Source organism: Melozone crissalis, unplaced genomic scaffold, assembly GCF_028551555.1.
Source record: "Melozone crissalis strain CALT ecotype California unplaced genomic scaffold, PUWL_Pcris_2 ptg000016l_1, whole genome shotgun sequence".
Classification (NCBI taxonomy): domain Eukaryota; kingdom Metazoa; phylum Chordata; class Aves; order Passeriformes; family Passerellidae; genus Melozone; species Melozone crissalis.
In genome coordinates this window covers 9,267,824-9,282,094 of record NW_026535794.1, presented here as the reverse complement: position 1 = coordinate 9,282,094, position 14,271 = coordinate 9,267,824, and the positions used below count along the sequence as shown (strand labels likewise).

Here is a 14,271-nt window from a genome sequence, read left to right as displayed (position 1 = left end):
TTTCCAGATAAGTATCTTCAGCTGTGTTTTAGCAGCAAAATCAGGTTCTGAACTTTTGCTGGGAAAGGGAAAGGTTCCCAGTCCTACAGAAAGGAAGTAGCATTATTTCTTCAAAAAGTCCTGGTCTGTTCAGGTACAGTTATTATTTCAGCTGTCTTAACCTGTTTGACTTCACCACTGAAGTTCAGAAAATACCTTGAGATAATATTCTGGTTTTTTTTTTCCCTTTGGGAGCACTGTCTAGTTTCCATTCTAAAATTAGTCTGTAGGAAGCTCTGTCATTCTCTTTGATATTTTTTCTAAAGGCAGGTAGCATAAAAATCGGTATAAAATCACAGAATCTTTGACTTTTGACAGCTTATCTGGGACCTTGCTACTTGATAATAGTCAGCCATTAGAAACATTTTTGTGTATGGTGATCTTGGTGCTTTGAACTTTATTTGGAAACTGTTTATTGAGTGACTTATGTTATGCCAGAGCTGCTGTCGTGGATGGATTTGTGTTTTAAAAAGTAAACTTTTCATGGAATTTAATTACTTGGAAAAAAGGTACATCTCTGTAAACACAGGGAGACAGGTACTATCTTCTGATCCTGATAGATATTTTGGACATTAAAAAGCTGCTGCCATTTGGAGATGGAAAGAACAGGAAGGGGAAACTGGTTTGGCAAACACTGTTGGATGCAAAGACACTTTTCCAACCTTTTGTTGGCAGTTATCTCCTCAGCTGTAAGAGGAACTGCTCTGCAGCTGCCCTGGCTTTGTGAAAGCTCTGTGAGCATGTACTTAGGCACACTTTGTAGCCTGCTATGATCTTCCTGATGAGAAATGTTTGAAGAGTTAACTCAGCTGCAACTCTTTCAGGACAAATTGTTCGCTGCTTTTCCAAGAAGCTTTTTAGCCAAAATGATTCATAAGAGACCTTTACTTAGTCTTTCAAAACACCATGAGGTATCCATCAAAAAACCAACACCTCCAGGTTCTTTCACAGAAGAATTTCAAAATAGCATGAGGTTATTGGCTATGTGTTCATTTCAACTGTGTGCATGACTCTTAAGAACTTAAATTTATTTCAAAATTTAAGAATAAAGTCAAAGTGTTCTATCTCCTAAGGAAAATAGAGAGAACTTTAGAATGCTGAGTGTAAAATTATTTCAAATTCAGAAATTTTTATTTCAAAATGCCTGCATTATTTCAAATTAAGAAATGCTTACATTCTTCTGCTTACATTCTACTGATGTGCTTAGAGAAGGGTGTAAAGAATAAATGATGTGTTAGTGATTCATCTGAGTTAAATGTTGATATTGTTTGAAAAATATTGTTTTAGTGAAGTATTAAGTGGAGGAGTAAGTGAATAAAAATGGTCTAAAATGTGAAGTATCAGAAGGAAGTCTTGGTATCTTAAATCCAAAACAAATAACAAGAATATAACCACCTCTCCTTCCTCCTCATCCCCAAATCCCAGGAGCTGGGAAGAGGGGTAAGTAAAGGGAAGCAACTGAGTAGTCATCACTGTTGTTCTGGGTATGCTTTCTTGTTTTTAAAAGACACTTATACTGCACATGATTTCTAGCAGTATGCTGACTTACATGGACTCTTGGACTTCCCTGCAGCTTGCCTGCTCTCTGTGGTTCCAGAGATGCCCAAAGGGGCAGTTTCTAGCAGAAGCTGTGGCTGTAGCAGTCTGAAAGCATGTTTGCCATTGAGCCCTCTGGAAGAGGTCTCCAAGAAGTTTTGATCTGCATATTTAAGTAAATAACTTTGTTACATTGAAAAGAGTTTGACTAGTGAAAAAACAGGGTGAGAGTATTCATTTTAGGAAGGAACCTTCTTAAAATATTGATGCTCATGAATTGTATCAGTACATCTGAATTTGAATTGTAAATTAAATTTGTTCCTATCTATATACACTTTAGCCTGAAGAAAGTGAGTATTGAATATAACCTGATGTCATTTAATTTTCAGATGAGCAAGAGGATGAAGATGCCATCGTTAACAGAATATCGTATGTACAGCTCTTCTTGGCACAGCTGCTTTTCCTGAATGTGTTATGAGAGGAATCTTCTGTGCTTCCAAATACATTTAAATATTTCAAATAGATTCTTGTTTATCTTAAATAGATTGCTAGAGGTTCAGGGAAAAAGATTTGGCATAGTGGCACCTTGAGTTACGAAAAGTGTTGTGAAAGTTTGGTCTAGGCCTTTTTTCACCTGTAGTTCTGCTGGCAGGTATGAAGTTGGCCAGAACATTGCATGAGGACCTGGTGCAAGAGATGGAATTGAGTGCCAGGCCTGCATTTAGGTCTCCAAACGTAGGTGTTTTGATGGGGAGGTGTTTTAAGTGGCTGCAGCAGTCGATGGAAGGGAGGCAATGGATCCTGTGAAGAAAATTAGCTCTCTCTGAAGGTGGTGTCTTTGATCAGTGTAAAAAAGCTGCAGAAAGGTTACAAGTGGCAGGCCAGCACTTGCCAGACCTACTGGTCTGCCAGCAGCTCTCTCCTTATCCTCTTGCTGTGTGAAGTTAGATATGAATATCTCCTGTTTGAGAATGCCTCAGGCTGTGCAGAGCTGCCCTGGCTGTTGCTGCCCTCTCAGTTGGCTGAGCTGTGTGAATTGGCTCCTTCTGTGTTCCAGTGTTCTTGGCTTCCCTGGTGCTGCTGGCATCCCCTTGGAAGGATGGGCTTGGAGAGCTTGGAGAAAAGTGTTGTTGTAAATAGAAAATGTTCTTTTTTCTTTCAGCCTAAGCTTCTTTAAATGTCTTTTTTTTTTTCTAAAAACAATAATTCTCAAACATATGTAAATAGATTTTTCTTCATGTGGCATAGTTGTCAGGATTTGAGTGTGGAGGGATGAGAAAACAAATGCCAAGGGCTGGAGCACTTTGCTGTAGTTTGTTAGGTTTCCCAGTTCTGGCTTAAAATGCTTAAACATCCTTAAATAAAAGAAAAAATCTCAGAAGCCAGCAACAACAATAACATAAGAATATTTTTAAAGTTAAAATTACTTACTCATACTTTCTAAGTATATTATGAATGAAAAATGGATTTGTAGACTATTAAGGAAAAGTAAGCTTACTGATGCTACTGTTGTAGGAATGTTCTATTTGTTTTGTCATGCAATTTTGCACTGAGAATTATTTCTAGTTTTATTATAGCATTGCATTAGTTCTGTAAGACAGTTTTGTTGATCCTATTTTTTTTAAGGACACAGTTCTTTTTAATGCCAGAAGATGGCATTTGGTGTAAGTTGTAGTTGGGATCTGAAAAGCGTAAGCCTGAATATTGAAAGATTTCTGACAATTTCTGTATGTTGAGTTTACATCTATGAGATGAGAAGTTGAATAACTCCCTTGTGAAAAAACCCAACTTTTTTTAGTTTGGTGTTCAAATATTTATTTATGATTGTACTCATGCTTTAGTTGTTAGAACGTTGCTCTGCTTTTAAAAATCGTGCTAAGAATGTAGAAACTGAATATTTTTTTGTGTATGTGTCTATGTGGGAAATTAAAACTGACAGAGGAGACTTGTGAAAAAATATTAAATGAAGTCCAGTAGTTTAACCTTTGTATTATAATGGAATTGAGTGCATGCATGTGCCAAGAGAGTAATCACAGTAGTTGGTAAAAAAAATTATTTATGTTGAGTTCTGTTAAGTATTTTAAATTTGCTTTTTGAAAGTCAAATGTTTTGGAAATCCCAGTTTCTCCTGCCCATTTACAATATAAGAATGTATTGCCTTTAGACACTGATTACCAGGTAGTTTAATTACTTTTTTCCTGCTGTTCAGAGCTTGTTGGTGGTAACAGTGGTACATTTCTTTAAATTTCAGGCTGTTCTTGAGCACCTTCACTCTAGCAGTTTCAGCTGGTGCAGTCCTGCTTCTACCTTTCTCAATAATCAGCAATGAGATCCTGCTTTCTTTTCCACAAAACTACTATATTCAGTGGTTAAATGGCTCACTAATTCATGGTTAGTACTCAGCATAATTCAATTAAAATGTCTTCATTATACGTGCACAGATATGTTCTTATTTTTAAACTGATAACTCATTTTCATTTAATATGCTAATTGTTAATGTGCTGTTGGCTAGTTGGTTTTGCTGCTGTGTGGTATATCACAAAAGTCTGTCTTAACTGTTCTGTTTTAAAGAATTATGCAGGCTTGATGGAATTAAACTAAATTCACTGCTTTGAATATTAATGTAAATAAGAGCTACTAGAAGCTAACTTGAAACATGCTGTTCACACTTCTTTATGTTAATGCAAGATTGTGCCTTTCTCTTTATGGTGATATCTATAAATTTATTCTCAAAATTAAAAAATGTTTTAAGAAACTTGCTAGCTGTTGTCAGCTCAGACGAGGTAGTTAAATTCAGCTGTTGGTGATTTATGTGCAAACAAGGAAAATTGTGTAATATAAGTATTGTCATAAAGATGTGCAATGAAATAACTGGGGAAAACAGGACATTCTTTTCTAGTTATTTCTGCAGAAAGTATGTTCACTGTATGAAAATATTTAATCTGGTACAAATAATTCACAGATTAACTGTGGAGTTCTCTTTAGTTGTGTGAAGAGAGCAATTTGGCTTTGGAGGAATTTTCTCTGAAAAGTGCATGCTTTTTGCAAAATGTCTAATAATATTCACACATAGCAAATTAATGAATTTCCAGATCCCTGACTTGCAAGGATCTTTTCTTTTTTAGTTTGGATTTTAGTTTTGTTTGGTTTTTTTGCGAAGTGAGAAGTGATTGTAGGACATAATGGAATAATTCTTCACAGCAGGGATGGTTGAACAGTGAAAAAGGCACTGGGAGATCCTGTAAGTTTTCCAAAAGTCAGGTGGCCAAAGCCCTGAGCAGCTGATGGCAGCTGCAGTTGGGCTCTTTAAGGGCAGGTCAGGCTAGGTGACTTCGCAGGCTCTTTCTAGTTGAGTTATTTTATGATGTGTTTTGTGACATGGCATGGAGAATTGCTAATTTGGTATGTCTCCTACATGGGAGAAAAAACCCAAGCTAAATAACTGTTGTTACATGGATTTACTTGCTCAGACATTTATATTCTTTATTCCCAAACATGAGGAAAAAATTATCAGAAGACAATCCTTCCTTCTGTGTCTGAATCATCTCTGGGAAAAGGGCAGTAAAATCCGTCAGAGACTGAAAATTATGTAGTAACCATTTAAGAAATTTTTGCTGTCACTTGTTACTTCAGAAAATTTGGGTCAGTGAGAAATCGGGGATAGGAAAGCCTTTGAATTTGCTTGCAGTGACCATCTCTTAGTGTGCTGATGTTTGAAAATACCGCTTCATGGACACACAGTATAATTTTTTTTGGTAAAATAGAAGTTCTACCAAATAGAAATTCTATCACTTGTTAGCAGTGGCTCACAGGGAGGGAAGTTGAGGATTTTGGCGTTTCCAGGTGCGCATTGCGGAGGGCAAGGTGCGGCGGGCTCCGTGAGCTTTGGGCGGGCTCGGCTCGGGGCCGTTTGCCGGGCTCGGGCTCCCCCTCGTGGCCGTGGCCGGGATCGCCGCGCTCGGGGCTCCGGTGGGAAACCTGCGCGGCTCTGAGGGATCCGGCAGCGGCACCTGAGCTCAGAAACGCGCACAGCCCCCTCAAACTCTGCTGCACAGCCTTCACCTATGGTGTGTGTACTGCCGTGAAAATCTTGTCAAATCGGAGCGCTTTTGTTGCATTAAAACACTTTATTTTTCTAAATTTCTTTTACACCTATCATCTGATGTACTTGAAGCTGACACCGGGAGTTTAATTCCGTAGATTGTTACATTCCATCTGGCAAATAAACCAGCAGAAAATACATGCCTGAAAGTTTTGAAGCTAGGCAGAAAGGCCAAACCTGGATCCAGTATAAACACACTTAGCTAATTAATACATGCTGAACTAATCCAGGATGAGTTCTGACAGCGGTGTTCCCTTGTGCTGCTTTTGGGTACAGCCACCAGGTGGGGGTAAAACGTAATGAAACTGCCATGAATAAGAAAAATGGAAAGTTGCTTAGGGTCTAATCTGTTTGTGAAAGACTGAGAAATTGTTAATTTTTATGTTTTATGAACTTGTTTTATGAGGGACAGTCTTAGGTCACTACAAATGCAAATGAAAAAATTCTAATTGACTGCTTAAAGCTTTTCTGTATGTTGATGTCAAGTGTCTTATGCAATTTTATGATGCAGTCTGTATAATAGAAAATAATTATTTTTCTGTGTCTATTTTAATTTGATTTCTGAACTATCAAATTCAATAAGAAATAGAGAAGATCCTTACTTTGAGGAAGGTGCACATGTCTGTCAGCAGCAGAACAGCACTGCTCTTCTTTCCTAACTGTATGTGCATATTGTAGCTCTTTAGTTTAATATTCTGTAAATGTATTTCCTATATACTACTAATATGTAAATTTCTGGATTTTAACTTTTTAAAAATTACCCTGGATGTGCACCAGTCTCCCCTCCTGTCAAATCCTTAATGTTCTCTGCAGTTCCTAATCACTGTTTTCTGTTGTAAGATTCTCATGTAATAGAGCTGCTGAAATTAGGAAAAGCAGGTATTCAGCTTTGCATTAGGTAACTGAATGCACTCTGTCTTCAGTGAGAGGAAACTGCTGAAATAAGACTCCTACCCCCATCAAGTTGTATTTCTGCTCTTCCTCTGGTGTCTTTTTTAGGGGGGAAAGAAAAAAAAGTGCAGACTGCTGGAGTTAATGTCCCCTTGTAAGGGCTGTTAATGACATTCCTGCTGATGTTGCCATGCCTGAATGTTTCTCGAATGGTAACAGGAGCTTCCTGGCAAAGCAAATTGAAAAGGAAAAATCCCCCTCTTTGTTAACTGGAGTTTAGCCACCTTTAGGCACTCTGTTTTCTTTAGCAAATGAGTGTTATATTTCACGCATCTTTTGGAATTTTCTTGTTTTGTTTTCTGTAGCCTGTTTGGCTGAGTTTGGTTGCTGGTGTCCCACTGCTGTCAATTGCTGAAGTTCACTTGGCCCCCTGTTCCCCTCCACCTTTTATTTCTCCTTCACATTTAAATGCTGTCATTTAAGTAAAAAGGAAGTTTATGGTAGAAGCATTTTTTCAAGAGGGTACAGGCAAAAATCACTGCTAAGTTTTTTACACTTGGATCTAATTAAGAAAGTTCTCTTGATAATGAATACTCTGGACATCCAGTAAATGTCTTTTTCCTTTCCTATTATTTACAAAATGTCCAGTTTCAAAGAGGAAAAGGAACAAGCGTGTACATGGGAAGAAGTAAACAAACAAGGCTGTTAGTTCAAATTTATTATGGGGGAATATTATTTTTTGAGTGATACTCAGGTTATACAATGCAGTCCTGCAGAATTATGGAAGCTTGTGTGGTTTGGGGAAGGAAACCTGTTTTTTTCTACAGACTTTTTTTTTTTAGGATTCAGCACATGTGACAGTGGTTAGACCTGTTAGCTACTAAATGACAGATAAACTTCTGCTTTTATAAAAAAGAAACACTGCATCCTGCATAACTTCTGATGGGATGATTGAGGATGGATTCATGTTTAGGCACCAGAAACTGGCTGTTTAGAAAGTGTTCAGCTTAGAAAATCTTAATGGAGCAGATAGCCTAACAGAGATTAGTTATCACTTCAGCTTGTTTTCTAAACCCTTTCTCTTCCTGCAGATGTCACATGTGTGTTACAGATGTCCTTGTTGTAGTCAGTTGTTGATTTTTCACATAAATCACAGAATGGTTGAGGCCAGAAAGACCTCTGGAAATAACCTGCTCCAGGCAGGGTCAGTCAGAGAAGCTGCTCAAGGCCCTCCACTTTTAGCTTTGAGTATGTTGAAGGATGGAGATGACAAAACCTGTGGGCAGTTTGTTACATTGCTTAAGTACAGTGGCAGTGGAAAATATTTGGGATTTTTAGTTTGTTTGGGTTTTTTCTTTCCTTTTATGAGTAAGTGAATTTTCCAGTTTTTCAATTCATGCTCATTGCCTCTCCTCAGTTCATTGGCTACCACTGTGAAGATCTGACTCTGCTTTCCCTTCTTCCTCCCTCATCAGATATTTATGTACATGGATAAAATCTCCCAAAGCCATCTCTTCTCTGCTCCCTGTCCTTTTGTCCTGCCTGTTGAGGTTCATCAGAGCTGCAGGACACTGCTCCCCATTTTGTCTCTTGAGCAGGTTTGCTGGGGTGTGCCATCACCCAGGTTCCTGATGGTGTTTGACCCACCAGCAGCTCCCCAGGGTGTCCATTCCACTCTGCCACAGCCCTGGGAGCCCAGAAGCTCAGCCACTGTTCAGTCCACCTCAGAGTCCCCTTACCTTGCCCTACCTCATTAATTAAGCTGTGAGGGGGGTTCATGGGAGGTGATGTTGAAAGCCTTATCAAATTGAGATAAGATCTGCTGCTCTTCTTTTGCCTACTGAGCCAGTCATCCCATTGTGGAAGGCTGCTGTTACCATGATGTCTTCTCATTTGGGGATGATGATGGCATTTATGTATTGCTCATGTTGAAATCCATGGTTTGCTTGGAGAAATATGGGAGAAAAGGAGTATACAGAGCTGGATTTTGTGAAATTCACTGAGAGTAGTAAAATACTTTTGTCCTGAGAACTTCTGCAGTGGTTCTCTAAAGAGCCTTCAGTGAGATTGTGGAAGTGGTACATCTGAGCTTGCAGACTGTCTCCCAAGGTTTCAGACATTGTTATTGAAAGGTAAGATGTGTCTAGGTTTTGTTGGAAGATCATTATGCAGAGAAATGGATATTTTTCAGCAGTGACCTTTAAATATCTATATCCATAACCCCCTGTCACTTATATTACATTGTTGTATGTGAAGGAGGAAGGTGTAATATATTTAACTGTGAAACTTACAATGTAAACTTCTTGTCTGTTGCAGGTTTGTGGAATCTTGCCTCTCTTTTTTCAAATCTATGTTTATTTGTGTTGATGCCCTTTGCATTTTTCTTCCTGGAATCAGAAGGATTTGCTGGCTTAAAAAAGGTAGGAAAACACTATTAAATACAGAGTAATTGCAGTGTACACTTAATTTTCAGCCCTTGTTTCTGATAAAACTGAAATTACTGATTGAGGACGACTTGGTGCTGGCATGTGTGTGCTTATTGAAGGTTAAATACAACTGCACATTCTGGCACAGGCCAGGTACAAAGGGAGAAAAAAGACTTCTTAAAAGCCATGTGTACTAAAATAAATAAAATTATTTTTTTTCTTTTTTAAATTAAATGATTCAATCAAGGTTTTATTTTTTGGATTCTGTTGTGATGTTAAGAGGAGAGAAAGTTCAAGAAATGCACTAGAAATAAAATAATAAGAAAAAGGACAGGTTTATTGCTAATGGGGAGGGTGGTTAAATAACAGATGACCCTGAGAATGCAAGCTTGATTTGTGAATTTTAAAGGTTACAGACATCCCAAAAAAGGTTCAAATATGGTCAATATTAAAAGTGATATGTTAAAAAATGTCTTAAAATATTCAACTTAGTTGAATATATTCAGGTTGAGAGGGCTGAGTATTTCAGTGAAGCAGGGAACTTGGCAAAGCAGTTTTTGAACAATAAGGTGATAATGATTGTAATAATACATGAACTAAAGAAATACAGTGAAAAATTACTATAATGGGACACACATCAAAATTAATTTCAAATCATAAATATCCAATAGATTAAACTGGAATGACTGTCTGGGGACCAGTTGTAGCACTTTTCCATTAAGCTTTATCATCCACATGATTACTCTTTTGTTTTTAATGATACTGCACTTGAGGGAATTCTGCTCCCTTTGGACGACAATTGTCACAAAGCAAAGGGGCTTGGAAAGTGATCTTGAAATCTGCAGAATAAAGTGAATTAAAGATGGATGCAAAAGACTATGAGTCACTGAAGCACGGCATGGAATGTAAAGGCACAAGGGGATAATTGTGTTTGGAAGGAAAACATCATTCCTGGTTGCAGTGACAGGAACTGGCATGAAGGCAGTGAAGTTACCATTTTGGTTCTTGGTGGGATTAGGGAAAACTCAACTGAAATGCTGCTTTCACGTTGGGATTTTTGGGCTCACTTGAGAAAAAAACAAGAGGACAGCAAAACAAACGAAAAACAACTTAGGAACTACTGTGTGAGGGAATATTTTAATTCACAGAGAATAATGTGGAGAAAGAGACTTTATTCCACAGCAGAAGGCACTGGTGGATTACAGCCATGCAGCTTTGTTAGAAAACACCTGTAGGGCTGGCCCAGGTGGTGTGTAAATGTGTTCTGCTGTCACCTGGGCTGAGCTGATGCTGCTGCAGCTTTGCTGTGCATTGCCCAAACTGCAGAAGTGGCCAGGTCACTTCACTTGTGAGTTTGGGTGACCAAACTAATGCATTCAGCTTCCAAGGAGTTGGTGATGGGCTCCTGTGTTCAACTCATCCATCTTGGCTGGAAAACACTTTCTGTTCTTCTTCATTCACTTCAGGTATCTACAGCTGAGAGGTTTTAGCCGCTCTGTCTTTGCAGTCTTCATGTGGAGGCCACTCCGTTTTCCTTTTGACACTTAAGTATCTAGCCACAGCTAATATTTATCTTAAAAAATATTAACTGATTTCTGTGGGGTTTGTGTTTCCTGCCATCCAACAAAACCAAGGATTCTCTCCATTAGCATACTGCTAAGGTCCTGCTGCTGATAGAGCTCTGTTGGCTCCAACACATGCTTTGTGTATCCCAGCTACATAAAATTTGCACTTTATATGAAACTTTTCATAGTTAATGTGTTACTTTCTTATGGTAGTGGCTATCAATAAATCCCATTCAAGATCAATCAGATCACCACTGCACATTTATGCTTGAGAGCATTTGTGAGATGAGATGAGTTAGATAGAACCATAATGATTTTTGGTACTTTGAAGCTTGCTTCTTCATGGGGGTAGATGAGATCAGATTTTTGTATCAAAATCCACCTATTGGAGGGGAGGAAATTCCTTTTGGAATGTCCTTTTTTTTTTTTTTTTAAACTTAGAGTTCTGGATGTTTTTGGAACATCCCAGAAGCCAAGTGTGATTCCTGCTACAAATACTCCAGGCCTTTATGTAATGTCTGTTCTATCTCACTGCTGTGTTTAAAATTATCCAGAATGGATGAAATTTTTTTGCCTGTTTGGAGTGAGCCTTGAAGCTGCTGGTCAAGATTCAGGCATGGTTGGATGTTGTAGTATGAGCATAGCTTGTCTTTGGTTGCTTTTCTTGGAAAGTAAGTGGCAGATGGCACTTCTGGACTAAGGTGATAGTTAAAATTAAATCTGCTGCTCTTTTCAGATGCTGATGTAGATAAAGGATTCTACTTGTAATAATTGCTAGCTATGTTTTAAAAAATTACATCACATAATTGGGTGATTAGAATCTGGGACAATTCATGATTAATCTAATTCATGATTACATGTAAAGTTTTTAGTTGTAGCATCTGTGAAGGAAGGATATTTCCCATCAAGTTTTACTTTCAGGAGATTTTTGGCATGTTTCTTACCTCTTTTCCAGGAAGATTTGGAGACCGTGATTACTTTGTAGAATTTTGCTACTTGAACAAATTATTTTGTGTACATTTTCAAAAAAGTCTTATTTTGTCATTCACCACATCAAAGTAATGGACCAGAGAGATAAAACATTGTTCAAATGCTATTACTGTTCACTGGAAAAATCAGATTTTAGTGATCTCAATTTGAAAGAACATTTCATACATTTGGCAAAACTTACAGCATTTGAGAGAAGAATGATCTACTGTAAATGTGAAGACATTCAGTAAAGAGGTTTGGCATAGATCTTTACTCTTTTGGTTGGGAGTTGGGAAAGCAGTTGGTTCTAGATACTCAGTTCAGATAAAAGTTTGGATAAAAAGACTGTTCCAGTGGAAGCTTTTATGCAGATCATTTTGTCATTGAATTGCCTTCATCATGATGATTAAATAGGTCACTTGGGATATAGGTATGTGCACTGAAGATGTCTATTTGAAGGTCTTAATATGTCAATTACTTGTTGGACTTCCATAAAAGTTTTGAAAGTGTGTAATTACAAGAGGTTCATTCCTGAAATTGAAAAGATTTTTTCATTTTTTAATGGATGTCTTTGCTCAGATTAAATAGCAACAGTAATTTTAGTCATTATCACATGTGGGTCTGACTCCTGAAGGTTTTAGCAATCTGTTTGTTTATCACAGACAGTGCTATGAAAGTTGATTTTGTGTATTGATTATAATGTGATTTTTTTTTTTTTGCAAGCTCTGATATTTCAGATAGCTCATAAGTTACTGTTGTGAGCTTTGTATAACTTTTCATTCCATGTTCCTGAGTGATAGCATTGCTCCTTTAACTGTTCTGAATCAGAATGGGCTTGATTAACCATCTTCCAATTTCCCATGGCCATTTTGCCATTTTCCCTGGCTGCTGGTGTACTTGCTAAATGGCTCATGGCCTCTTTTAGAGGCTCACTTGGCTTCCCCAGGGCAGCAGTTTAAAACAACCAAGGCCTTGCATATTGTGCAGAAGAGAGAAATAGGGAAATGAGTGATGGCCACGGATGGATGCAGTGCTGCACTGGAGCTCAGACTGATTCTCTGCTGGTTGTTCATGAAATCCACTGTGGGAACTCAGAAAGGGCATTTGGGGCCTGAGGGGGCTGGCCATGCCCTTCTAAAGAGCTTAAATGCTGTTCTTTGCTCATGTTCTTTTCCATTGAATGGCATTTCAACAATTCTGATGCCAGGATAATAATAATAATAACAATAATAATAGTAATCCAGCCAATACTGGAGGTGTATAATATACATATGTATAGATATGTATGTCTCTGTGTATCTGCCATGTGTGAATGCATGCACACACATTTTTGTGTGCACATGTGGATTGGATTTTTCAAGACTTTGAATCATAATACATTGCAGCTTAGCCAGTGCTGTTAACTGAGCTGTTGGTGTACCTGAAATCACTTAAATCTCTTGCATCAGTATTAAAAACTCTTTTACATCTTTCTCTGTTCTTCTTGTCTTCTTTTGTAGAGACTGTGCATTAAGTTATGCTTCCTGTTTAGGTAATCTTTTAGTTCTTTGTCACTGATATGCTCAGATTGTAGTTACGAACCAAAGTTGTCAACAGTGTTTCTTAATGTCAGAATTAACCTCATTCTTTATCATTCCCTCCAAAAAAGAAAAATTGTGCTATTTTCAGTTGAGTAGGTCACAGTGCTGATGTTTCCATGTGTGGTAACAGACTGCAACAGAAAATTACATGTGTGCTGCTGTGTGAAGGAGGCAAACATTTTTGAGGAGATAATTGCCATACCTTTTCTTGACCTTTAAAATATGACCTTTCTCTTGATGTAACTTCAATGGAAATTTGTATTTATTTGAAGTTGACAAAGAGAAGGATGTTTTGGAGTAATTTCCTTTTAAGAAAATACAAATAGTGCAATTTACTACTGTGAGAAACTGGAAAAACTAGGTATTGCATAATCACAAGTGTAGTTTTAAAAAGGCTTTATGAAGTATATTACCTTAATACTGATCTTTGAACTTGTACTCATAGCATAAAGTTTAACATGAGCGACAGCAACATCCTGACCAATTACCCAAATTATCCAGACATCCCAAAATGTTCAGAACACAACACACAGAGTCTGTGGATTAAGAGGTTAACTCCTGGAACATCAAAAGAAGTGCATGATAATAAAAACAAATAGTACAAAAATTTGAGGTAACTTCCTTGCTTAATTAATTAGGTAGGCCAGGTGGAAGCGAAGAGGCCAGAGCTGGTGCTCAGAACGTCTATAAAGCTGAGCAACATGACAGCACAATGGAGGAGGAACAAAGATTTTTTTAATATACTTCTATCCTGTGTCACAGTTTGAAATTGTCCTGGTTTATGTCCCTTTTGGCAAACTTACATAAAAGTGACCCTGTACTGTATTTTATGACCAGATGACTTTTTTCCCAGTGGCTAATTTGTATCAGACCCCCATCTTAAAGAGACGCAGAAATGAGTAGGAAGTCCAAGCCGGTTTGTCTCAATGAGCTTTCATTGCATGCTTTCATTATTTTTGCTCGTTTTTGCCACTGATCATCCATAAATTGTTGGAAATGAGTGATTAAGGAAGTGCTGCTTAGTGTTAGTGGCACATGCACGTTCTTGGTATGTTTTTTGTGGGTGAGAGGAAATCGTGTACTGCACAAACAAAAAGGAAAACTCCTGCTGGGAACCTTTCAAGGAAATTTAACTTGCGTAATGTTTTGATCTTGGTGTTTAT

General features: G+C 37.8%; 1 protein-coding gene across 1 annotated transcript in view; it reads left to right on the top strand.

Annotated features, from left to right (window-relative positions):
- The window catches only part of LMBR1 (limb development membrane protein 1), a 63,863-nt gene that overhangs the window by 15,493 nt on the left and 34,099 nt on the right, over positions 1 to 14,271 (top strand). Inside the window, exons 3-5 of the mRNA XM_054273480.1 lie at positions 1,965 to 2,004; positions 3,827 to 3,966; positions 8,885 to 8,988. Of these exons, the coding sequence (XP_054129455.1) occupies positions 1,965 to 2,004; positions 3,827 to 3,966; positions 8,885 to 8,988 (284 nt within the window). The remainder of the gene's footprint in view (positions 1 to 1,964; positions 2,005 to 3,826; positions 3,967 to 8,884; positions 8,989 to 14,271) is intronic.